Raw genomic sequence first — 23,625 nt, 5'->3', positions numbered from 1 at the left:
CTCTGTCATTCGGAGGCTGCTTCAGTTCTCTGCTAAGGTCCCCGAACAATGATTCTAAGTATCAATGGCCTCCAAAGCCTCCTCAATTAACGCCGGACCCGGACAGTCTCAAATTCGCTCTTGCAACACCTGCAAGAGTAAGAAGACGCGATGCGACAAGAACACACCATGTTCGTCGTGCGCTTCTTCGGGCAGAACATGCATTTACCCACCGGCTGAGAAGCGCGTGAGGCGAACGAAGAAAACAATCCTGGCTGAGATGGCTAGCCGCATTGCAAGTTTAGAGCACAGCCTTGCCGAAGCAACAACGCATGTGAATCTGCATTGCAGCAGCTTCGAGCCAATCACGACTACGAAGGGGAAAGACTCACCCAAATACTTACTAATACATAAGGACTCTACCGGCCAATATCTCAATGAGATACTGGTGACCCGAGTTCTTGGTGGGGTACGTTTTGCCAATACTAATGATGGCTGTACTAATATGTATCAGGACGAAAGCATTGCAACAGCTCTTACGACATCACAGCACGAGCAAAGACATCTTCTGACCTCTCCCTTCGATGCAATGGGGATTATGTCTTCTCCCTGCTATACCCAGCACCCTTCTGCATTTCACCCTAGCAAAGCCACTGCCATCGAGCTTTGGAACATCTACCTGAATAACGTTGAGATTATCCTCGGACTGAAGTTGACACACATCCCTACCGATGAAGTCAGAGTTTACTCAACTATAGCTGACCCTGCCAGTGCAAAGTTTGATGAACTTGCATTTTGCTATAGTATCTACTTTGCAGCGGCTGTGTCACTCGAAGATTCGACATCGTTCTTCCTGGATAAGGCTACTGAGCTTCAGCGTTCCAAAATGGGTATCGAACAGGCCTTTGCCCACGGAGACTTCTTCAATCAGCCAACATTGACTGGTCTACGAGCTTTAGCTATCTACCTAGTGAGTCTACTCCACCACCATCCTCGTGTGCTATTCCTAATTATCTGGAATTAAGTCCGCAATACGTGTTCATAATCGAGGGAAATCTGTTTGGATTCTTAATGGTCTAGTCATTCGAGTAGCTCAATCTCTTGGACTCCATAAAGATGGGACTAAGCTTGGGTTGCTACCTTTTGAGTCGGAACTCCGTCGAAGACTTTGGTGGCATATCATTACCAGAGACAGCCGGTCCGGTGAAGACTTTGGTTTGGAGGACCCCAATGACCTGCTGTTGACATCAGATGTCAAAATACCCTTGAATATCAATGATGCGGACATCTTCCCTGAAATGGATGAGTTTCCAGTTGAGCAGACCGAATGGACCGTCATGACTTTCTCGTTAATCAATGTCGACTTAGCTAAGGCCATGGAAAGTCTGAAAGCTGGTAAACCCTCGAATTCAACGCTCAGCAAAGAAGGGAGGGACAAAATACTTCAAGATGTGCATACTAGAGTCAAGACAAGACTCGAGAAGTGCAACCCGATAACGCCGCACCAACGACTTACGGCTCACTGCGCAAACTATCTTTTACGAAAGCTCGACTTTGTCACAAACCAACAGTGGCTCTTATCACAGAAGAGGGAGGTCAATGACTCCATACTAAAAGAGGAGACACTTATAGCCGCGTTGGACATCCTGGAAGCGAGGACAGCTGGCGGTGATCCCTTTCTAGCGCAGTTCTCATGGGCTAAGAAGGTTCATCCGCAATACCATGTGACATTGTATGTTCTGTGGTATTTGTGCTCTAAACCTCAAGGTCTGCACGTCGAACGTGCTTGGCGTGCTTTAGATAGCATATTTGAACAGGAGATGGCTTTTGACTTCATTGGCTGTACTGGAGCTAAACCAGCTGTTCTGAAGGCGTTGAAGACAAAAGCCGAAACACTGCGGAAGAATCTGGACGCACCAACTTCAAGGACTGGATGTAGCTTAGAGCCTGCTACATCGACTGAGCTAGAACACAGTGAGGACCCTTTGAAATTCATTGAAGGCTTCAACTTCGATGAAGAGGTTTTTGAAGACGGAGTTCCATGGTCATCGTGGACCTTCTTACTTCAGGAACTTCAAGCGGATCAACCGTTAGTTCAATAAGCTGATAGGTATTTTTCTTCTGACCTACAAGCCGCATCGCTATGGCGGACGCATGAAGTAAGAGAATATAAGACTTTAGAAGAAGATATTAAAATAAACTTAGTAAAGGATCCCCTAAGCTTGAGCTAGATTACCTAAGTCTTGTTACTACTTAGAAATTAAGGCCTTGAGTTTTCTTCTCCCCAACAGTAGGTAAGAGAATAACAATTACTTGGAGATGCGGCACCAGAGATAGCATCACAGTGTGAGAGACAGCAGTAAGCTCATTTCGGACTGTGGTCGTGACGGCGTTGCAGAGCCACTTCCTTAAATCCGAAATCCGTAAATCCGACCTCTCAGCTTATAAGGCGATGAACATTGGATGCACCAGGATACTGAACAGATCTTCCTGTGTGTGAGTCTATATGTCAGAAAAGATGACAATTATCCTAGTCACTGGTGCAAACCGCGGGATTGGTTATGCCATTGTGCAAGCCATCGCTACTCGCCTCCCTTCATCTACCATCGTGCTTGGGTGTCGCCGAAAGGTTTCAGCACAACAAGCGATTGAGTCACTAATAGATAGTGGATTCAAGAGTAAACTTGGCTATGCTGAGTTGGATATTGAGGACGACGCTTCCATCGAAGCAGCTGTGGCATCTGTGGAGCGAGAATATGGCAAACTAGACGGTATGTGTTCTGAGCATTCAGTCAAGCACAGAGCTGACAACGACAGTTCTGATAAACAACGCTGGCAAGGTTGAGCGAAGATTATCAGATAACCTGGCGGATATTCGAGCTGCATCCAATTCTTGCTATAACAACCTTCTCACCAGCAACGCTGTTGTTACTCATGCCTTTAGTAAACTGCTGAGAAAGAGCTCTGAGCCGAGAGTCATCATGATTTCGAGTGCTCGCGGCAGTATGGCCAGAACAGACAACAAAGAGGTGCGTTACCCAAAAGGCATCATGTACAGACGCTCATCTTTGCTAGCTCCCTCCTGTTGCCAACATTGACTACTGCGTCTCTAAAGCCGGTCTGAATATGCTTATGTTGCACCTGCAAGCAGCCGAGAACCACAGCGAGAGTGAACCCAGGATAAAGTTCTGGGCTGTGAGTCCAGGACACTGCAAGACGGCTTTCAACGGCTACAAGGGTAGAAAAGATCCCTTAGAAGGGGCTGAGGCAGTGGTGATGTTGCTTGAGTCGGTCAAGGGGGACATTGAACCTGGGACATTTTGGGAGTATGAGAATGGAAGCTTTCAGCAAGTTCCTTGGTAATTTGATTTGGGATTTAGATTGAAGAATATCAATACTCAAGTCTAGCTATCTCTTTCCAAGCCATCAAGAAGGCTCCAAACTGTTAAGGAACCCAATGAGCCAATCACGTCCGAATTTCACGTCTATCTCATGAGCACGCCTAGTCTTCATCGCCTCAACTGCTTCAACGCATATGTTCTCCAGTACTTCCGTCTTCCGCGAGGGCAACTCCTTCGCAACTTCTCCAAACCATGCGAGAGCTCTCTCGATAAGGTTGCTGTCCCGCTCAAAGTCCGCGTGCTGGAGATCATGTAGGTTATTGGCAGTCAGAAGTACCATTGAAGAGATGTAGGTACAAGTCGAGACCCTTACATATTAGTGTTAGGTAAGTCTCGTTGGGAAGGGATGACTTACCATTTTAGCCAGCAATATCTTGGCACAACGTACTCGAATAAGATCATGAAATCTCGTGCTTGTCCTACCAATGAGTTCCAATCGCTTGGTAGTTGTGATGTGCCCACTCCTCTGCCATGATCACGCAAAACACCTACCCATTGCTCATCCCAAGCATGTGCCCTCGTTATTAACATCAAGGATAGAAGACTATTTGTATAAAGAACGCAGAAGAAGGCACCGATTGTGGGGTTGTTACTCGTAGTTGCAATGACGGCAGCAGCGCCAAAGTCTGATGGCACTGAGGCTTTCCAGTTGTTCAGTGCGAGCACGATATTCTCTCTTTTCAACCTTCGTTCTTCGGGTGTCCGTTTCCAGGCGCGAGTTGAATAGAGGTGGTCGTAGATGTCACCCTGGATGCTGGCAAGCTGGACTCGGGCGAGGAAATAGTCCATAGTTGTGCTACCATCGATACTCGTGACTACGCCAGCGTCAGAGTCACCGCTACCAAGAGTATCGAATGACATCGGGAAGTCAAGGTCAATGTCCTCGTCGTTTTGGATAGACGGCTGTTGGGCTCGGAGACTAAGATCCTTATCAACGATGTATGCTAGCCAGAAGACGCGAGCATGTTGATGTCTTTCAACGGGATCAAGATGTGCAGAATATGCACGGTTATGTAGACCGATCTTGTGTACGAGACGCATCGCTGTTGAGATCAAGACCAAGGCCGGCGTAGAGTCGTGTCCAGTTTGCAGCAGCATAGCCATTCCAATTAGCGTCTGAATGTTGATGAGCTGAGTCTGACTGAGTGTTATGGCCCACAGAACCGATTGTGCGTGGCTCAGATAGCTTTCTGTAGTGCCATACGGAGTCCCAGCATAATTGCTCTCGGGCATCTGCTGCAGTGCCAAGGCTAGCACGACATTGATCGCAGCCCAGACGACGGGGTCGCGCTGTTTTGGTTCTAGAGCGTACGTCTCGCCAACAAGTCGTAGAAGAGTGTCGGGGTGAAAGAGGGGCAATAACGAGTTAACAGTATTTAGATAGACGCCAATCATGTGCATCGTCTGCTGTAGGGGCGGCAGTTTGAGAGAGTTGCGTATCTTTCTGACTTGAGCGAGGTCATCTTGGAAGTCTGCCTGGGGCGGCGCTGCGGACGCGACGGATGCGCTCTCTATTGCTTGTTTATATTGGGCCTACACTTTGGCATTAGCCTGTGTGCGCCGCAAGGTTCTGCAATATACTACCAGTTGCTGCTGTAGCTCTTGCATCTGGGCTTGGAGGCTCCGGATTTCATCCTCTTTCTGAGGTTCATCATTTTGCAGAACTTTAGGTTTCCACTTCCTGCTACGAGCAGTGTGTGTACAATTCGTCTTGTAATTGACACAATTTGAGCATTTAGGCTGCAGTCCATCACACTTGATCTTTCGTGTATAACAGAGGTCGCACGCCTGATCACCAATTAGCAAGTTGTCTGTATATGCGGAAGAATATTACTTTTCTTGGTCGGTTGGTCGGTTGCATATTGAGCTTTTGGTAGCGAGAATCAGCTGCGAAAGGTATAAAGTGGTGACAATGCTTCCATGGAGGGAGGTTATAGTGGTTCAGCCGCTTCCGCGGAAGCGGAGTTGGCTGACAAACCGCATATTTCTAAGGATTGGCTTTCCCACGACTCCATTCTTTCCGCGACTATGCCATTTTCGGCTTCCATGGAGGTTTCACTTCCAATCGTCTTCTGCCTCGGTCATAATAGAGATGATGTGTAATGACTTCCATGGAGTAGGCGGAATGATTCAACCGCTCTAGTAAGCGATCCATGGCAAAGAACAAGCTCCAGCCGGAACTGGCAATCCTATAAAATCCCCGAATTACCATTCCATTGAGCATCGTCACAACTACTTCAATAGATTCATTGCAAGCAACCTTCTTCAAGAGCCACCATGGATAACTTGATCTCTTTCACTAAAATCTACCATAACAAGCCATACCCCTCCATTGACCCAACTCGCCCGGAGCTCAGTGCAGCCGGTAAATTTGTCGCCATCACTGGCGGCGGGACAGGTATTGGCAGGTCAATTGCGATCGCCTTTGCACAAGCCGGAGCATCAACCATTGCTATCCTCGGGAGACGTCTCGATAGACTTGAGAGAGCTGCAGCCGAGATCGCAGAGGCCAGTGGGGGCAAAACAAATGTCATTTTTGCGGCCGTTGACATCAGTCAGCGCAGCAAATTAGATGCTGCGGTTGCAAACCTAGTCAAGAAAGCGAATGGCACCAAGATTGACATCCTCATCAGCAACGCCGGCGTTTCTCCCGATGTAGGAGCAGTCGTCGGTTTCGATGAAGTTGAGTTTCGTCAGGGCATTGAACTCAACGTCATCGGCGCCTTTAACACCCTCCAGTCCTTCGGGCCATTCCTGACCAGAAATGCCTACATCTTCAATACATCAACCGGATTGGTGCATCTGAGGCCGATCGCTCAAGTTTGGGCGTATACTGCAGTCAAAGCCGCCGTCTTCAAGATGTTCGAGTACTTGCAGGACGACAATCCTGAGTGGCACGTTGTTCAGATTCAGCCCGGCGTCATTCGTACTGAGCTGAATGAGAGGTTTGACATTGTTGGGCAAGATGATCGTAAGTCACCTTGAATATTTTTGTATCACTAGCTGATTGATTATATAGCTGCGCTTGCGGCTCACTTCTATGTTTGGCTTGCGTCACCCGAGGCGGAGTTTCTGAAGGGCAAATTTGTCTGGGCGAACTGGGATGTCGATGAGCTAAAGGCTCGCGCTGATGAGATAAAGAACTCTCTTCTCTTCAAGATCATTCTCAACGGTGTACCCATGTGAGGGACAGGCGTGTCACATGTCCCTGCGTTGCCGGTGGCCGATCTCAAATTTTGTTAGGACAAGAACGATCAGTGTTATTCTTCACATAAAATTATACGCTCGTGAAATTGAATCAATATATATTCTCTAAATCTTTTATGGTAGGGTATCAATGTATGTAAGGACTATCTCCAACTTTGCAGATATTTTCTTAACGAGCTTCGGCTTTTGCCATAAAGCTTGCACGACCCGTGGACTCATCGAAGACATTATATCCGATATCAGCTGCATTTGGCGGCGTGTATACTAACAAATGTTAGTCAGCAATCCAATGCTAAGTCATCGAAGAATTGGAACTTACTGTGCAAAGAGACAGCCACTTGGGTAGGATGAGGGTTATGTACCCGGTGAAGACCAATGTCATCTGAGATATATGTGACTTGATCGGCTTGGTGGGTATTGGCGCTCTTGATTGATAGAGGACGCTCCTCACAACCCTTCTCGGGCATGTTGTAGATGGTTTCTGTCAACTCGCCTGCCAGCACTTTGAGGATACAGTGGGCATTGGCGTGGTCATGAATTGGTGATCCTTTTCCGGGGTTCCAGACTAATAAGAGCTTTGTGGGGTTAGCATTGCAGACAGATGTTGATCTAGAATACTTACGATATTGGCCTTGTGATTGATGTTGACAATTGCATTGCGTGTGTAGTTCTTTTCTGGGCAGTTGTGATAATAGCGTGCCCAGTCGTTAGGGTTTGATGTGTATTTCTTGGCTAAGGAAATGAGGTAGTCCTCATCTATATCCTCGCAGCCAATGCCACCCTCCTCACCGAGATGGGCTTTTACGTCCCGGACAAAGTCGTCGAGCGAGTAATTTTCGGGCTCTTCGAAGTCTGTGTAAGAAGTAAAAGCTTGGTGAGATGATTGACACGGTGTAAGTGGCAGAGGAGCGAATCGTGTAGATACTGCAGCCATTGTGATGGAATTCCAATGTTTCGTATTGAGTGGACCGGATAATAATGTTGGGCCTTGAGGTGCAGAAGTGTACCTGATTGTCGTGAATTGCTTAATTACAGTTCAGTCTGAACAATGTTATCAAGGTGCTATCTATAATAGAGCCGCATCTTCAATCGCCGAGCCGTCAATCCGTGTCCATTGTTTGCAAGTACCTTCGGGATTTCAAGCGCTGCCTTGATTGGTCGGCAGCCAAGAGTTCAGATAACGGCAATGGTCGCCTGGGTCTTGTTCGGCGATTGAAGACCCTGCACCAAAATAGAAACATTCTAACCGCAAGTTGAGTCAAGCCACCTTGAGAAGCAACAAAAGGAATGTACTATGTTCGTTACAGATGTAATAGTCAAGAGTTCAAACATCTGTTCAATTTGACTTGTGTATGAGAACAATGCAGAATGATGAATGGGAAAGTGAACAATCAACAATGGGATTCTCGGCTTTGAGATTGTAGATCATGTGGATATCTTCGGCTTATCGGTTGTTATCGACTGGCCAAGACGTGGCCAGATGTCAGCTTATCAGAGCATTGACCACTCACAAATACGAGTCAGATCATCCTGTCTCCACTCAACATTCTTCAACTTCGTGTTTGCTTCTGCCATTGAGATAGCATGATACATATGCACATTCACTCATTCAATTATTTCACTGTCTAATCTTATTCTGACCGCTGAAGACAAGATCATATGCTTGGGGTAATCTATCGATCCTACCTGAGGCTCACGCCGTGGTTGCGCAATCTGTCCTGATCAAACCCTGCATATCTTTCAATCGCCGACTTACCCGAATCCACCTCGTTCTGATATCCCATCCTTACCGACTCACCGCAGATTATCATGACAGTCTCAACGAACGGATCAGTCAAATCAACCGGCATAGCAAGTCTCGCCTGCGTCGTCTGCAGAAAGCAGCACCTCAAGTGCGATGCGGGGAAACCCTCGTGTTCGCGTTGCAAAGAGGCGGAGCAAGTATGCTACTATGAACCATCGCGACGGGGTGGACGTCGCAAGAAGCATCGATCGCCAGCTGAGGAACTTCAGCAGAGGAGTAGACAGCCCGTGATGCAGGCTTCCCAAGGCGATCAGCAATCTTCATATGTGGATTGCGTAACTGTGAATCCCATCAGCTTACCTATTACACCAACATCGTCTTCCCAGGAATTACCGCCATCTGGAATAAGCCAGAATACAGCTACCAGCAATGACTTGGTTGGAAGTGTCACCCGGCATGCCCGTCAATCACCCCAGGACGAAAGTGTACAAACCCAACGACGGATTAGCGACGACCAAACGCCTGCTCAACAACCTCAACCCCAAAATGACAATGTCATGTCATATCTAACCCATCTTGACCCTAACATCATTGCACAAACCTTTGGCAGCAATAGCTTGGGAAGTCTCAACACTCCTGTGCAGCCTTGTTCAGATGGAGACCGTCTTCTTCGACTATACTACGAGAACTTTCACAATGCCCATCCATTCCTCGTTCCAAGTTCGGTGTTCACGTCGCGGAATTATCCCCCGTATTTGCGGCGCATGGTTGAGTTTGCTGGTTCTCATTATGCTTCATCTGGCCCAGACGCACAACTACGTGCTGAAGTCGCGACTGATATGATGTCCGCCGTCGAAACCTCTACTTACATGGTTCAGTCGCTTTTGATCTACTCTATCCTATTGTTCTTTAGCCGCGATCTCGACACCGCGAACAGAACGTTTGGACAATGTACACAAATGGCCATGGACTTGGGCATGCATCTCGAAGACTTTGCGTCGTCGAGACAACTCGATAATCCGATTGAGGCCGAAAGTCTCAGGAGAACTTGGTGGGAGATTTACGTTACCGACATCTCCATGGCTATACCTCCCAAGACAATGATCCTCCGATGCAGTAGTACGCCGCCCAAGGTTCTCTTGCCGTGCGAAGAAGCATTTTATAATGGCCGATTGGATATTCCTCCGTCACACCACGTTCTTGAGTTCAAGAGGCGGGTACTCTCGACCGGCGACGTTGCCTTCTCGTCGTTCAGTTATCGCATTGAAGCTGCGACGATTCTAGGACGTGTCTTACTTCTAAATCAGTTGAAGAACACAAGTCACGACCATACACAGTCCATCGAAAATGCTCTTTTGAGCTGGTCAAACCACCTGCCCTCTGGAAAGCTGGAGATCGTCGACTCGTATGGAAACATCGATGAGATGATGTTCCAGGCACATATGATCATCGCCTTGGCCAGCATGCTATTACATCTCCCGCGCAGCAACTTGTACCCACTACTAGCAGACATCAAGGACCCATTCCTACCTTTTGGCCAGAACCATCCTCTTTCATCATCAACGAGTCTTATCCAAGGTATCAAAGCAACCGACGCTTCGAGAAGGATATCAGATTGTATATCGCTCTGCCCTAATGTCCCAAAACATACGCCTTTCGTCATTCCAGCGCTGGCACTATGCGGCTTCATCCAAATCGCAACCTCTCAAGGCCATCCCGACGAATGCTTTGAGCACCACTACAATCGCGTCACCCTCGTTCTCGGATGCCTCAAGAGCGCCCGGCGCATGTGGCGCATGGCAGAAGCAGAATACGACCGTCTTCGCTGCTGCGCTTCAGAACTCATTGCCGACGCCATGGATAGGATGAATGCACTGCCTTTGTCGCAGACAATACCCAACTCATCTTCTTCAATGCCTACAACATCTGATCAGGGAGGAGATCTAACATTAGTGTCGCCGGCGCGAGGGAACGCTGATTCGGGATTACCAAGGTTTGATCCTTTGTTTCTGGATCCTGTTTGTTATGATTATTCGTTGTTTAGTGCTTTGCCCGACTTTCATAGCTCTTAGATTACGGTTTACTGTTTGGAAAAGTGGAAAAAGGATACCCTGTAAGGCGAAATTGACTCTACTCATTTTTGGCGCACCCATGTGCGATCTTTTCTCAATAAATAATTTCTGAAGAATGTCTCAGAAAATGCCTTCCGGTTGACCATCATGCAGCTCCCAAATTTTCAAGGTCGTTTCATTGGTCGTAGGGTACACCTAATAGTGCTAAGCGCCAGAAGGCATTCTGTCAGGCGTATTCACAGCCTCACTACAGCCCATTGTATTCGAAGATTTCCCGCAAGGCTCCTCTCTTCCTTTCGTATCGCGTAAAACAATTTAGCGAGCACCAACTCATCGTATAGTTCTTTAATACTGGTCTTGCTTCCTAGTGCTTCTTGATCCATCTTCGCCAATATGTCCACTCGAGACCTGTATCAAACCCCGCTCGACACCTCAAAACCCGAGATAAGGCTACTGGAGATAGTTGAGGACAAAGATGTCGTCTCTTGTAAATTACACACCGTCACTTTCAGCAAACAGCTTCGTTTTGCAGCGCTGTCATATGTATGGGGAAGTGCAGCTGACAGGGTCAACATCAACATCGACGGCGTTGAAATCCCCGTTTCAAAAAGTCTCGCCCGCGCCTTGAAAGAAGTTCGAGGCTATTGGAGATATGAATTTCCCGACAGAGATCAATCCAAGTTCAGAATCTGGGTCGACGCTGTTTGTATCAACCAAGCAGACGCTATGGAACGGACTGATCAAGTCAAGCTCATGCGCGACATCTACTCATCAGCTGATCTTGTACTCGGATGGCTAGGTTCTGATGAAAGTGATAAGGTCTTGAGAGCTGTCACAACCATTATGGTGTTGAGCAAAGCTTTCAGGGCAGCGAAGTGGGATATTGATAAGCTGATGGATCTGGAGTGGCTAAGATCTTGTGGTCTTACAAAAGAACCTGAATGCGACGAGTTCTGGTCATCACTAGATGACCTTGCGTTACTACCATACTGGCGACGCGTCTGGATCTTGCAGGAAAACGTCCTAGCCTCAACATTGTTCTACATTGCTCCACGAGTCTGTATCGAGTACAGCTCTCTCATGAACGTGTGCCACATGTTCGAGATCCTTTCCATCAAGCTGAATGAGAAACAAGCTACGAAACCCAACTTTGTCCCAAGCCATATCTGGATGAAGTTTTGTCCACCAAAGGGTACCGGTTTCATCCAGCTACGAAACATTCTCCGATTCGATATCGCCAAGACGATGTATAAGGAAAGACTTACAGAGAGCCAAGAAGAGAGACAGCGTACCGCGGTTCAACTTTCGGTATTTGGTGGCACGCTTGAAGCTACGGATCCGAAAGATCACATCTATGGCCTGCTGGGTCTCAGTTCATTGCCCCTCAGCCCAGACTACACCAAGAGCGTCAGAGATGTGTACGTGGACTACTGCAAGGTAGTACTCGACGTAGTCGGGAACAGCGACAAGAGAGCATTGCAATTTCTACGAGATGCTGGCTCTGGTGTATTCAAGGATCCTCTTGGGTTGCCATCATGGGCTCCGCAGTTTCCTTCACGAGCAACTGATAACCCGACCCTCATATTTGATGGAGAGTTTAACCTTGCTCGCATCTTCCCTGGCATTCCACGGCCAACTATCTCGGATGCCAAATTACATTTATCGGGCGTGAAATTGCAGACGTTGAATAGGGTTGGAGGAAACCCAGAGATCCAAAATCTGCAGAAGGGAGGTAGTCTCGCCGATTGGATACAAGACTACATCAGTCGTATACCATTATATCCAACCAAGATTCCTTCAATTTGGGCACTTTTCTTAGTTGTTGCGAGGATGCAGAAACTGGCACTGGATACACCGAGCATGTTGCTATTGCTCAACTTCACGACGCGACTAGACCTCCAAATTCCAGAGAGCGATCGACCACGAGGTGTTGCAAAATACTTCCAGACACCTGAGGCTGACGGCCTGTCTGTAATGATAATTCAAGATGGGGGAAACAACCCTGAAATGATGGGGTGTATTTCGCCATTGTTGGGCGGGCCTGATGAACTAAAGGCTAGGATGTTTGACGTCGATGCCCAACAGGTGTTTATGATGAAGCGAAACTATCGTACTCGATTGTTTGAGACTGACGCCGGATATCTGGGGATGGGGCCACAGAACTGTGAGGTCGGAGATGTCATTTGTATTGTGGATGGGTATGAGGATCTTGTTCTGTTGCGGAAGCGTGGAGATGATCATGAATACGTTGGACCTTGCATAGCTTATGGAATTACGGATATGTATATTAAGAGGAAAGTTGAGGATGGCGAGATAGTAGTTGAGACGTTTCATCTGGTGTAGGTTGAGCTTATTCAGAGTACTATCCACTGGAGCTTAGCGTGAAACTGACTTGTCTTTATATACCCCGTGATGCCAATCTCCACCACAACCCACTACAGCAGGCTCTAGCCTGTCATCTTCCGTAGTATAGTGGTCAGTATGCAAGCTTGTCACGCTTGAGACCCGGGTTCAATTCCCGGCGGGAGAGATCCAGCCACCTGCGATACGCAGGTCATTCTTTTTGCATTTTTCTCTTACGTGGCAGAACTTGCAATTTTTGATGTGCATTATTCCTAAGATAGAATTGGCTTTTTAAGACCAGTGGTCCGACCGTTATCAATGTCTACCTACAGGGCTGAACTTTAATTAGAATACTTTAGTTATTATACTAGATCTATTAGTCTAAAGCTTGGGATCCTCCTCTGCCTTCGCAACCTCTTTGACATTAGCCAGAATAGACTCCTCCAAGCTTGTCCAACCAGGTCGGCCGAGCTCCTTCAGAAGCTGCTCAGCCTTATCTCTTGGCTCAATCTCATTGGGGTCCTCTCCACCTGAGAAGTTCTCAGGGAATGTCCTGTTGGGGAAGTTCTTTCTAAGAATATCGAGGATAGCGTCCCAGCTGAAGCGACCGGCGAAGCCAAAAATACGCTGTTCCTTGACATGATCGAAGACAGCAGCTGCGACATGAAGTCTGCCAGTGTCATCGACATCAATGAAGTATTCTATGCCGATATCAGTAAATTGATCATTTTCGATAGATGCTCGAGACTTACGAGGGACGACAAAGCCGTGGAATGGTGTTACTTGTCCCTTGAAGAGAAGCACAGGGAGGCCAGAGCTACTAGGATAGCCTTGATTCTCAACGTCGACCGATGGACCCCAGTTGAAGTTGGGAAGAACTTATCGTCAGTCAGTCAGTGATCGCAATATAAATTTCTGTTAGTTGTCTTACCGGTGTTGACGACCAACTCAGGTTTCTCGCTATGGTGTTCCTTGTGATACTTCCAGATAGCCTGTTCCGCCTGTGCTTTGCTGGCAGCATACACAGCACCACGTCGGTCGGGGGTGTAAGGAGGATCAGCCCAAGCCTTCTTGATGGCACCTTCAGACCAGGTCTCTTCAGTCACCTTGATACCGGGGACATCGCGCTGAGAAACGACGGCCGCGGAAGATGATGAGGTGAAGACGAATCGCTTCACGCTGGGCTCTGCATAAGCGGCCTTGATTGCCGCGACGGCGAAGTCAATGACGGCAGGAATAACATTGTTAGGATCAGCGTCCATAGACATGATTGAGGCGGTATGCGCAATGACAGCGGTTCCTGTAGTTCTTGTTAGTTGCATCTCACTTTGTCGATGCAAAGAACTGGTTCTTACCCTTGGCGGCCTCAGTCAAAGCCTTGTCATCTGTCAAGTCCGCTACCGCAACAAGCTCAAAGTTTCCTTGGCCATATTGTTTATCAAACGCAGCTGTGAGCCACGAATTCTTCTCGACATCGCGAACAGTACCGCGGACCTTGTAGCCATACTCGAGGAATTGTTTGGCGACATGAGAGCCGAGAAGGCCGTTTACTCCAGTCACGAGGACTAGCGAGCCTTTGGGAATAGCGGGGTTATCGAGAGGAGCCATTTTGTGAGATGCTGTTTAAATGATGAGAGTAACTAGAACTGATTCTATCGTGTGGATACCTGGCGTCTTTATATACCTGCTGTCAAAGGATTCACCGCATAGCCCCCCGCACGGCTGTTGATGCAATATGCCCTTAGTGTGACTTGATTGCCCGCAAGTCCGCTCAGAGTTTCGTACGTTCTGGAGCCCTATCCGCGGGCGTAATGCCTGATTTGTGCTGGTGCTGCGCGCTAAGTTTCAATTTATAATCTGCCTCGGTCGGCTAGATTGAAACACCCGGGACGGGTTTATGACTATATGAACGACAGGATTACTGATCAATCTCTTCTGGATCATCATGGCGATTCATTTGATCAATTTTGGCGACACCGGCTTCTTCTCTCTGTATTCTTGCTCCTTCGGCATTCGCTCTGCGCGGGAAAGGCGGAGCCCGCGGCGAGCGAACAGTGGACTTCATGCCTTGTAACAGGGATCTTGAGTCGTCACAAAAAAGCCAAAATCCTCGCACTAAAGACTCAACCGATACAACATACTGTTTCAACGGGCTGATGCTGGAGGGCCTAGGGGAGGAATTAAAACTCAGACCTTAAGCCTAACTGATAAAAAGATTTAGGTAACTTAGTATAAATTTAGGATAAGTTTAGGATACCTTTTGTGGAGCTTATTTTATCACCCTAAACTTAGGTCTTACGTTTTCTTGCTCCCTCAGGAGGGCCTCGAGATATCAACGGCATCGCGTCCCCCCTAGCTTTGACTGTATTGCTGAAACCTTGGAGTATTTCCCAAGACTCCGAAGGCATGTGAACGTGGTCGAGTAGTAGCGTTCATCAGCCGTGGATCCAGCGCTCCCGGCTGCACCGTGTCCATTCTTTCGGCACTTCTTTGGTTCTTTATCTAACCGCTGATCAAACGTCATGCAAGGAAAACTCAGTTATGAAGTGACATCGAACTTTGTCAGCCTCAAATTCCAGACCACGCTCATCCAATCAAGCAGTTTGATACTCAATTGACAGCTCAGTCTGACAAGCCGTGCTCAAACTACGCTCTCTTGATCAAACTCCCCACTCGTGATCCCAGCTTCAGGAGATCTCGATATCAGCTGATACATCTTTAAAAATATTAATAGCTCGCGGCTATACTGAATCTAGGCGAGTCTCATTTCTCCGCATTCAGCGTCTTCTCCATTTTGCAGTTAGAGCTTTCCCCAATCTCGGATCGTAGGCGATTCCCCCGCAACCCTGTTCAAGTCTTGGCTTTTGATCGTTTTCACGCTTAATTGCGCCGCTTTCATCATACCTCAAGCCACGACAATTTCCAAGATCGATACTGCATCAGGCCTTGGAGTTGATGTAATTTGCAACCACCAAGAAAATCACCAAGACATGGCTTAGGCTTCGTTGCGTCATGGCGTGGACCCTTGCCACAGAGAAGCTACTGGATGCTGATGATAAATGCTTGGCGTTACATACGATCTGCCAGCAAGAGTTGACATCGGAGTGATTGAATTTGCAAAATTACATAAGTTACCGAATAAGCCAAATCAACGTACGAATCCTAGGCACTCAACTTGCGGCGGACGAGGGTAAGCCTTTTACAGAACCATAGTCTACCTCTCACGGGTAGATATGAGTCAATATTCGAAGATTGATTCACGTATGAACCTATTGGTATCACTCTAAAGGGCTGTTTCTGTGGACGACCATTGAAAGATTGGTCGGGTCAACTGACGTAAAGTTGAGGATCTCACCTATGCTTTCTCCAGAGGGCTATAATCTTGCCGCTTCATCTAAATACAAACACATTTACTCCTAAGACAATCATACGACGGCATCATGCATCGCATACGATATGGGGACACTATAGAACATGCGGGCCAGAGGTTGGACAAAACTTTTCAATTTAGATTATCTATCTAGACTTCATCCAACAAATCTTATCCACAAATATGAAAAACTGCAACTCCTTCATGTCGCCTCGAGAGGGAAAGTAGATTGAGGTCTCTAGAGAGTATACATGTATCGAGGGTTGTGCTCGCCGAGCTCAGCAATTTCCTCCTCAGTCTTACCCTCCATGCGCCAGTCCTCCTGACCAGAAAGCTTTCTCTTGTTAAGACGCTTGAAGTGGAGATAAACGGCAGTGTGAATGCAGACAGCAAGGGCAAGCATGCCAATAGAGGCACCGTAGCCGGGACGATAATGGGGCTCGTAGTCGTTGCTGAACAAGAAAGGGGCGGCAACACCAGCGGAGTTTCCAATGGTAATGAAGATACCACTAGCGAAGGCACGCTTGCCATATCGTGGCTGGTTGACGGTGATCCAAGCCATACCTGATCCAGAGCCGGTCCAGAGACCAATAGCAACAATGAAGCATCCAGCATAGCTCATGGCAGTGCTTTGGTTGGCAATCAGAAGGATGTAGCCGAGTATCATAGTCAAACCTCCTCCGATACAGAAAAGTCCTCGCTGTTGGGTTCGGTCGCTTATGTTGGCACAGATCAGATAGGTGAAGAAGCCCACGGCGTACACAGGGACTGTGAGACCTTGGACTTGCTTATCAGTCCATGAACCCATCTGCTTGATGATGGTTGGCAAGAAGACACTGAAGCTGTACAGGACAGAGTGACTGCAGTACTGAGCAATGGAGAGGGCCCAAATGGTCCAGTCCTTGGCTCCAGCGATGACGTCTTCCTTGTGCATCTCCTGACCAGATGTTGTTTGACCAATCTCGGCTGCTCGCAGGTCCAAGAGGTTCTGTCGGTCCTCCTCAGTCAGGAACTTGGCGGTTGCGGGAGTATTTGGCAGGATCCATGGGATGAATACAGCTGTCAGGACGGTGGGGATACCGTTGATGGTAAGGATCCATCGCCAGGCTCGCCACCCAGCAGCACCCTCTCCTTCGCCATCCCAGTTGTCAAGCTCACCGATGCCGAGGGCTACGAGACCACCGACAGCTCCAGAGATAGCAGAGATGGAATAGAAGTAGGCATTGCGAAGTGAGATGTGCTTCTTGTGATAGAAGGTGGTCAGGTACAGCCTAGAGATTACCAAGGTCAGATATATCACGAAATGGAGAAGTCCAACGCTTACATGATGCCTGGGAAGAGACCGGCTTCAAAGAAACCGAGAAGCAGGCGGCAAGCAACCATTGAGCCAAAGTTGTTGACGAAGCCGGTGCAAATGGCGACAATACCCCAGAAGAAAACGAGACCAGCAATGTATCGGGCAGGCTGTAGCTTCTTGATGATAAGGTTGGAGGGGGTTTCAAACAGCTAAGAGCTAGTTAGTGGGCTGTCTCATGAGATGGATATGGCATCGATGCAACTTACACAGTAGGTAACAAATAGAATGGACACGCAGATTTGAAATTGATCTCTTGTGAGGCCAAGCTCCTCCTCGAGGCCATAAAGACGAGCATTGCCGATACTGACTATGTCCAATTGTCATTATTGAGAGCTGGATGTTTCAGATCAGACTCACCTCGATCCATGAAGTTCATGAGGTAGATCCAGCAGACACAAGGAATGATTCGTCGATCAAGCTTCCTCAGAATACGCTTCTCCGTCTGCTCACTAACATAAGGGACAGATCGCTCGTTGGTGGGACCATCACTCTGAGTAGCAATGCCGCCCTCCTCCTCCTTGGAAGGAGAGTGTCGATCACTAGAACCGATCGACATGGTGAAGAGATGAGAGACAGAAAAGCTGGAGAAGAAGAATTGGCAAGGAAGGGGTCAGGAAGAAGAAAAGATGCAGGTGCAGAGCGAGACCACGCGACTGGGACATCGGGCTCCTTTTTTATAAGCAAGAACGCGTGCGTGTGTCGTAATGTAATGGTTGCAGCAAAGACCGCGCGGGGTATCAATGCCCAGACATTCTAATCCAGATTACGAAGGAAACCCGGTCCAAAGGGAGGATCCTGGAGTCTCCCCAGAACGCCAAGAAGAAGCAGTCATCGTCTGTGGATTCTTTGGGGGAGGGAGAGACAAGAAGTCGAAAGCTGGGGATACAATAGGGGGGGCTAAGCTTTTGCGGAGCACGCGGAGTAAATCCTGTTACGACGGGAATATCAATTTCGCCAAGCAATAGCCAAGGTGTTAGTGGGTGGGAACGAAAATGAATCTGATACCCACACAAAACATGAAGCATTGGAGCTCGTTATCAGGTGAGCATTACCCCAGCGACTTGGCGGAACTTGGCATCTTGTATGGGGAAGTCATAATAACGCATCCCAATCTTGGCGAGTAAGCTTGGTTGGTTCGTCGATGCTGTTTGTTGCTCTTGGCTGCCAATGACTCGGTCAAATGGAATGCACTCTTATTTAGGCAAGATGATTTCAATAAAACTTGGCGGTTATATGCAGACAAAAAGTCTGTCTCTGTTGTGTCAGTGATGACATCTCTTCCAAGAATGACAATCTTTGCCTCCACGTGCTGGGAAGGATTGTGATATTCCTCTTCCCCTCATCCCAACGATGCACGCTGATGCTTTTAGCCTTTAGATGACACGTGGAACTCGCGTGGCTTACATTCTTTGTCCTCCCCGATCCTGGTTTGTCTCTCGTTAGCATTTTAGCTAATGAATTTATCTTTGTTGTATGTAAGAGTTTACAAGATCTGACTCCTCATAGGGCGGGCTAAAACAAGGCTCGGGTGGCAATTCTCCGATCACGTTTATGGCCTTTCTCCGCATCCGGCAATCAATGCCCGATGCGCTAGACGAGCCCTAAATTGAGCCTTAATTTTCTTGCTATTACTGTCGCTCTGCCCAGACAATCATTACAGCATCACAGTTGGGGTTTGTCTTGGAAGCCAAGAGAGAGGCGCCCATCTTCCAAGACTTTGTTACCGAGGTTTTGGACAGATCTTGATCCCGGATGAGCGGAGCAAATCAAATCTGATTGAGTTGTTGGGGTTGTTTCGTAATGTAATGCGCCCAGGCGCTGATGATGCTTGGTTGTCAAGATGTGAGATTCGCAACATTGCAGATTTGACAGATGTCACCTTAGCAGATCATTACTATATAGCTATACATCAATAAATTAAAACTCTTAATATCATTTGCAATGGGAATGAGGAATTTGCCATCAAAGTCCATAACTGTTTTCTTAATTGCTGATTGAGCGTTTGATGATTCGACAGTGACGTTTATGGGAATAACATCGAACCCACTGGAAGCTGTTCAAACCGCCAGCTACCTAACAACCAACGCGCTCACCTTCTTTGCGCGAATACTGATTGGCCAAAGTAACAGCCTTTACCATCCATGTCTTCGGTTGCCGGCGTTTTAGACCCCATCGCCGCCCGACGGCTCATTCACCGTTTCCGGGGCAAGCAAGGTCTGGGGTTATAGTTGTCAACATGGAAATCTTGATCCATGCGATGTCCCTTCGGATGTGATGATCCAGGACTCGGAGTTACGGTGAGCCAATTGACGGGCGCTTACCTCAGTCTAGAGAATGTCTTGGTAGGTGAGATATGCATTTCTCAACAAACCAAAGGTTACATGCGTTGCTTGGCAATAACCCCTACTATCAACACAGCCCCCGGGGTTCGTCATTGGCGGTTGCATGAGGTCCCATCTCCACTGTCCAAGCTGATGCAAAAGAAATGGCAATAAACTGATGAGATGGTCACTTATGCTCCGTAGCACGGCCCTCAAAGGTCCACTATCACGGAATCCGCTTATCTGCCCCAGATTATAACGTTTAGGAGCAAGATGCTTTGTATCAAGATTAAGTTGCCGTATGAGCCCCAAAAATGGGTACGGGATCTTGGAGAATGGCTTGGCGAAATGCTTCTGTTGTGTTGTACAGCGTGGCGTCAGGACTGGAAATGAAGTTATGTCTCACGAGCGAGGCTGAATCTGTGCAACATTCTAATTTCGATACGAATTTCCGGGCGCAAATCGCGAGAAACTATTTTTGAGCCTTTCAGCTTGTGTCTCGGTTCTTTATACACAGCAGCGGGCTTTGCTAGGGTTGTTTGAGCGCGCTTCGTGAGTTCAGGTCGACATTGCGACCGCACCAGCATTTGCCAGCATCTATCAAGGCCCAACGAATGAGTCGGAGCGGTCTATCAAGACCTCATGAATGATCTGTGATAAGATACCGGGCCGTTGCACAGATAAGCTATCGGTTCCGGCCCGGAACCGATATTTCCTTTAGAGGTTCGATCAGCGAAAGGGACTACACATGACAATCGCTAGCGCGACGCGTTACCTTTGGAGGCAAGAGGGGAACCGCGTTTTATAACCTCCAAAGGCAAGGCTTTGGTGACGTTTCCCCTCTCTTGGGTAATACGTTGGGGCTTTTGGTGGGATATCATGAACAAAACTTAATAAACACCAACCGGGCCGGTCGTGAAGTTTATCTTGCATCGTCGATGTCATTAGAAGGCGCATCGTCATCGGTCGCTTTCCACCGCACTTTGTCGACTTTCTTCTGTTCATATATAACTTGGGAGTTCTTGGTGATATTTTATGGTCGTACAAAGTCACGCCGCCAATAAATTTGTGCCTCATAGACAATCGACACCGCTACAATGACCGCTGCATCTCCTCATCCGTTTGACCCTCTGTCGCCCGAGGAGATCTTGAGGGTCAGTCTTTATCGATGAATAATCCCCATTCTCAGCAACGATAAGCTGAGATATCTAGGCTTCACGCATCGTGCGCCCCCACTTTGGCGATCATGACCCCAATTTCCGCGTCATCACTCTTCTCGAGCCCGCCAAGAAGGAAATGATCACGTATCTCGAAAAGGAACATCTCAATCAACCTACCGACCATACGCCAACTCGCCATGCTCGAGTGGAGGCATCCATTAAAGCTGAAACTGAAGGGAATCACCTCTTTGAGCTTATCGTCGATCTTGACGCCGATAAAGTTGTCAAGAAGCAGCATGTTGAAGGGAAGCATTCTTACATCGATACTGATTACATGAAAGCTGTTGAAGCTGCTTGTCTTGCCAATGAAGAGGTCCAGGCTTTGATAAAGACGCTTGATCTGCCTGAAGGGGCGACTGTTGTCGTTGAGCCGTGGGCTTATGCGACAGATGGGATGAACGATATGACCCATCGAGTCAGCATGGTAAGCTGCTCTTTACTTAGTGTGTGCTTGGTATACTAAACCGAGCAGTGCTGGTTCTATGTACGACTGTTGGAGAACCCCAATGCGAACTATTACGCTTATCCTTTGGATGTATGCGCCGAGGTATCCGAATCTCTTAGGGTCATGAAGGTATATCGTCTACCAACAACACCAGACGAAAGAGCGAACAACGAGAAGCGACCATTCGATCGCCGAAGAATCCACCCTGCTGCAACTAGCGAATATCATCCCGACTTGCGACCAAGCCCCAGGACTACTACCAAGCCACTACATGTAACTCAGCCCGAAGGTCCGTCATTCCATATCGAAGGCAATCGTCTGACCTGGGAGAAATGGGAGCTCCGAGTTGGCTTCAACTACCGAGAAGGTCTCACTCTTCATGACGTTCGGTATGATGGTCGAAGCCTGTTCTATCGCCTTTCGTTGGCTGAGATGTTCGTACCATATGGCGATCCACGAGCCCCATATCCACGAAAGGCTGCGTTCGACCTCGGTAATGATGGCGCTGGTATCAATGCCAACAATCTACAGCTTGGCTGCGATTGCCTTGGGACGATTAAGTACTTCGACGCTTATCACAACACGTCATCAGGCGAGCCTCTGAAACTACCCAACGTCGTCTGCTGTCACGAACAGGATGATGGAATTCTGTGGAAGCATACAAACTTCCGTACGAATGTTCCGGTTGTAACTCGTTCTCGAATTTTGGTCTTGCAGACTATAATCACTGTTACTAACTACGAGTACATTTTCGCTTGGCACTTCAGTCAAGATGCTTCCATTTTCTACGAGGTTCGGGCCACAGGCATTCTCTCCACTGCGCCAACCTCCATTGATCACAAAGGAACGTATCCTTATGGAAATATCGTGGCGCCTGGAGTTATGGCACCATATCATCAGCATCTTTTCAGTCTTCGCATTGACCCTGCGATTGACGGCCATGCCAACTCACTCGTGGTCGAAGAGAGCAAGCCACTTCCCATCGACGATCCTGCCATTCATAATCCTTTCGGCGTAGGCTATGTGACTGAGAGTCAGGCCGTCGAAGAGGAAGGCGGCTTTGATCTCGATTTCACAAAAGCGCGAACCTTCAAATTTATCAACGAGAACAAGATCAACCCCATCACAGGTACCCCAGTCGGCTTCAAGCTCATGCCCTTCTACAGCCAAATGCTTCTCGCACACCCTGAATCCTTCCACGCCAAGCGCTCGGAGTTTGCGGAGCATGCAGTGTGGGTAACTAGGTATGAAGACAACGATCATTTCCCCGCGGGTAAATACACGATGCAATCAACCGGAGGCGACGGCTTGGCATCTGTAATAGCGAGGCGCCGAAACACCGGAGTTGCTCATTCCGTGAGGAACGAGGATATTGTCATATGGCATACCTTCGGCTCCACTCACAACCCGCGTATTGAGGATTGGCCCGTCATGCCGAGTGAGAAGATGATGGTTGGCTTGAAGCCCGTGAACTTCTTCTCTGGAAATCCGGGGTTGGATGTCGCGCCTTCGACGCAGGAGAAGAATAAGAGTGTGCTTTATATAGGAGAGGATAAGAAAGACTCTACATGCTGCAGTTCGAAGCTCTAAAGGCTATTAATGGTTATATCATAGTTGTGACAGGATTCTTGACGAATAGAGGTCTCGGAATCGAAGTCGTTGGTTTTTCTACTTTCATCTACGTTAACTCAGGGCAACGTATTGTACTCGAGGATAAACTTGATATGTTCTATACGTGGCTTGTTTCCAGCTTATAAGTAAGCCTCAAAATGAAAGACCACGAATGTTACCCAGTTGCTCAAGTTCTTAGCCGACCGTAGGTCTAAGCTTTTCCTTTAAGCTGATCAAGGGTTGGAAAATGTCGAGATATACTACCCTTCGGATAATATTTAGCGTGGTCGAAGAATGCCCATGCTCTTTGTCGGTAGATTTTCCTCTGTAGGTCAAAATAAGTAGACGAAATGCGCACCCCATAAGCGAACACGATGCTACCATTGTCCCGGAGCGTTTGGCCGACCTCTGACCAATCGTCCCAGCATCTGTCATTCAGCGGGCAAGGGTATTCCCCTTCTTCGAAGATTTCAAAAGTTGCCAGAGCCCGAGTCCCTCCCGATATCTTTAGGTGCATGGGTATCTTCGCCATTAACTGCATCGGACATCCCCTGT

The 23,625-nt window shown here is 47.9% G+C and overlaps 10 protein-coding genes and 1 non-coding gene across 12 annotated transcripts; 7 read left to right on the top strand and 4 right to left on the bottom strand.

Annotated features, from left to right (window-relative positions):
- Positions 1–64: 64 nt before the first annotated feature.
- On the top strand, positions 65–2,081 carry FVEG_12232 (hypothetical protein; the record flags this gene model as incomplete). Its single annotated transcript, XM_018901584.1, has 2 exons — positions 65–949; positions 1,005–2,081. 2 exons carry the CDS (start codon positions 65–67, stop codon positions 2,079–2,081), a joined length of 1,962 nt encoding a protein of 653 aa, XP_018760090.1.
- A 416-nt stretch (positions 2,082–2,497) lies between these two features.
- FVEG_12231 (hypothetical protein) lies at positions 2,498–3,342 on the top strand (the record flags this gene model as incomplete). Its single annotated transcript, XM_018901583.1, has 3 exons — positions 2,498–2,750; positions 2,797–3,008; positions 3,055–3,342. 3 exons carry the CDS (start codon positions 2,498–2,500, stop codon positions 3,340–3,342), a joined length of 753 nt encoding a protein of 250 aa, XP_018760089.1.
- A 63-nt stretch (positions 3,343–3,405) lies between these two features.
- FVEG_12230 (hypothetical protein) lies at positions 3,406–5,241 on the bottom strand (the record flags this gene model as incomplete). The annotated part of the gene is made up of 4 exons (XM_018901582.1): positions 3,406–3,688; positions 3,736–4,913; positions 4,965–5,168; positions 5,215–5,241. 4 exons carry the CDS (start codon positions 5,239–5,241, stop codon positions 3,406–3,408), a joined length of 1,692 nt encoding a protein of 563 aa, XP_018760088.1.
- A 416-nt stretch (positions 5,242–5,657) lies between these two features.
- On the top strand, positions 5,658–6,566 carry FVEG_12229 (hypothetical protein; the record flags this gene model as incomplete). The annotated part of the gene is made up of 2 exons (XM_018901581.1): positions 5,658–6,351; positions 6,400–6,566. 2 exons carry the CDS (start codon positions 5,658–5,660, stop codon positions 6,564–6,566), a joined length of 861 nt encoding a protein of 286 aa, XP_018760087.1.
- Positions 6,567–6,666: 100 nt separating this feature from the next.
- Positions 6,667–7,766, bottom strand: FVEG_12228 (cysteine dioxygenase). Of its 2 annotated transcripts, XM_018901580.1 has the most exons (4): positions 7,716–7,766; positions 7,210–7,628; positions 6,907–7,162; positions 6,667–6,851 (listed from the first exon to the last, which is right to left on the bottom strand). In XM_018901580.1, exons 2-4 carry the CDS (start codon positions 7,519–7,521, stop codon positions 6,757–6,759), a joined length of 663 nt encoding a protein of 220 aa, XP_018760086.1. In that variant the 5' UTR covers positions 7,522–7,628; positions 7,716–7,766; the 3' UTR covers positions 6,667–6,756. The 2 variants fall into 2 exon arrangements, with proteins under 2 accessions (XP_018760086.1, XP_018760085.1); XM_018901579.1 differs by lacking the exon at positions 7,716–7,766 and having other exon boundaries at positions 7,210–7,694.
- Positions 7,767–8,155: 389 nt separating this feature from the next.
- Positions 8,156–10,517, top strand: FVEG_12227 (hypothetical protein). Its single transcript, XM_018901578.1, has one exon. The coding sequence runs from the start codon at positions 8,397–8,399 to the stop codon at positions 10,401–10,403; it is 2,007 nt and encodes a 668-aa protein (XP_018760084.1). The 5' UTR covers positions 8,156–8,396; the 3' UTR covers positions 10,404–10,517.
- A 279-nt stretch (positions 10,518–10,796) lies between these two features.
- FVEG_12226 (hypothetical protein) lies at positions 10,797–12,746 on the top strand (the record flags this gene model as incomplete). The annotated part of the gene is made up of 1 exon (XM_018901577.1): positions 10,797–12,746. The coding sequence occupies one exon, from the start codon at positions 10,797–10,799 to the stop codon at positions 12,744–12,746; it is 1,950 nt and encodes a 649-aa protein (XP_018760083.1).
- Positions 12,747–12,861: 115 nt separating this feature from the next.
- FVEG_17187 lies at positions 12,862–12,933 on the top strand. Its single transcript has one exon. It is a non-coding gene; the product is annotated as a tRNA-Asp (tRNA).
- A 59-nt stretch (positions 12,934–12,992) lies between these two features.
- On the bottom strand, positions 12,993–14,503 carry FVEG_12225 (hypothetical protein). Its single transcript, XM_018901576.1, has 4 exons — positions 14,102–14,503; positions 13,678–14,046; positions 13,499–13,624; positions 12,993–13,447 (listed from the first exon to the last, which is right to left on the bottom strand). The coding sequence occupies exons 1-4, from the start codon at positions 14,352–14,354 to the stop codon at positions 13,128–13,130; spliced, it is 1,068 nt and encodes a 355-aa protein (XP_018760082.1). The 5' UTR covers positions 14,355–14,503; the 3' UTR covers positions 12,993–13,127.
- Positions 14,504–16,354: 1,851 nt separating this feature from the next.
- FVEG_12224 (hypothetical protein) lies at positions 16,355–18,029 on the bottom strand (the record flags this gene model as incomplete). Its single annotated transcript, XM_018901575.1, has 4 exons — positions 16,355–17,387; positions 17,441–17,622; positions 17,680–17,780; positions 17,831–18,029. The coding sequence occupies 4 exons, from the start codon at positions 18,027–18,029 to the stop codon at positions 16,355–16,357; spliced, it is 1,515 nt and encodes a 504-aa protein (XP_018760081.1).
- A 2,820-nt stretch (positions 18,030–20,849) lies between these two features.
- FVEG_12223 (primary-amine oxidase) lies at positions 20,850–23,173 on the top strand. The gene is made up of 3 exons (XM_018901574.1): positions 20,850–20,948; positions 21,007–21,438; positions 21,487–23,173. The coding sequence occupies exons 1-3, from the start codon at positions 20,892–20,894 to the stop codon at positions 23,047–23,049; spliced, it is 2,052 nt and encodes a 683-aa protein (XP_018760080.1). The 5' UTR covers positions 20,850–20,891; the 3' UTR covers positions 23,050–23,173.
- The last annotated feature ends 452 nt before the right edge of the window (positions 23,174–23,625 follow it).

Source organism: Fusarium verticillioides, chromosome 4 (genome assembly GCF_000149555.1).
Source record: "Fusarium verticillioides 7600 chromosome 4, whole genome shotgun sequence".
NCBI lineage: Eukaryota > Fungi > Ascomycota > Sordariomycetes > Hypocreales > Nectriaceae > Fusarium > Fusarium verticillioides.
Note: the sequence above shows the minus strand (reverse complement) of the source record. Positions and strands in the feature narration are given on the sequence as shown.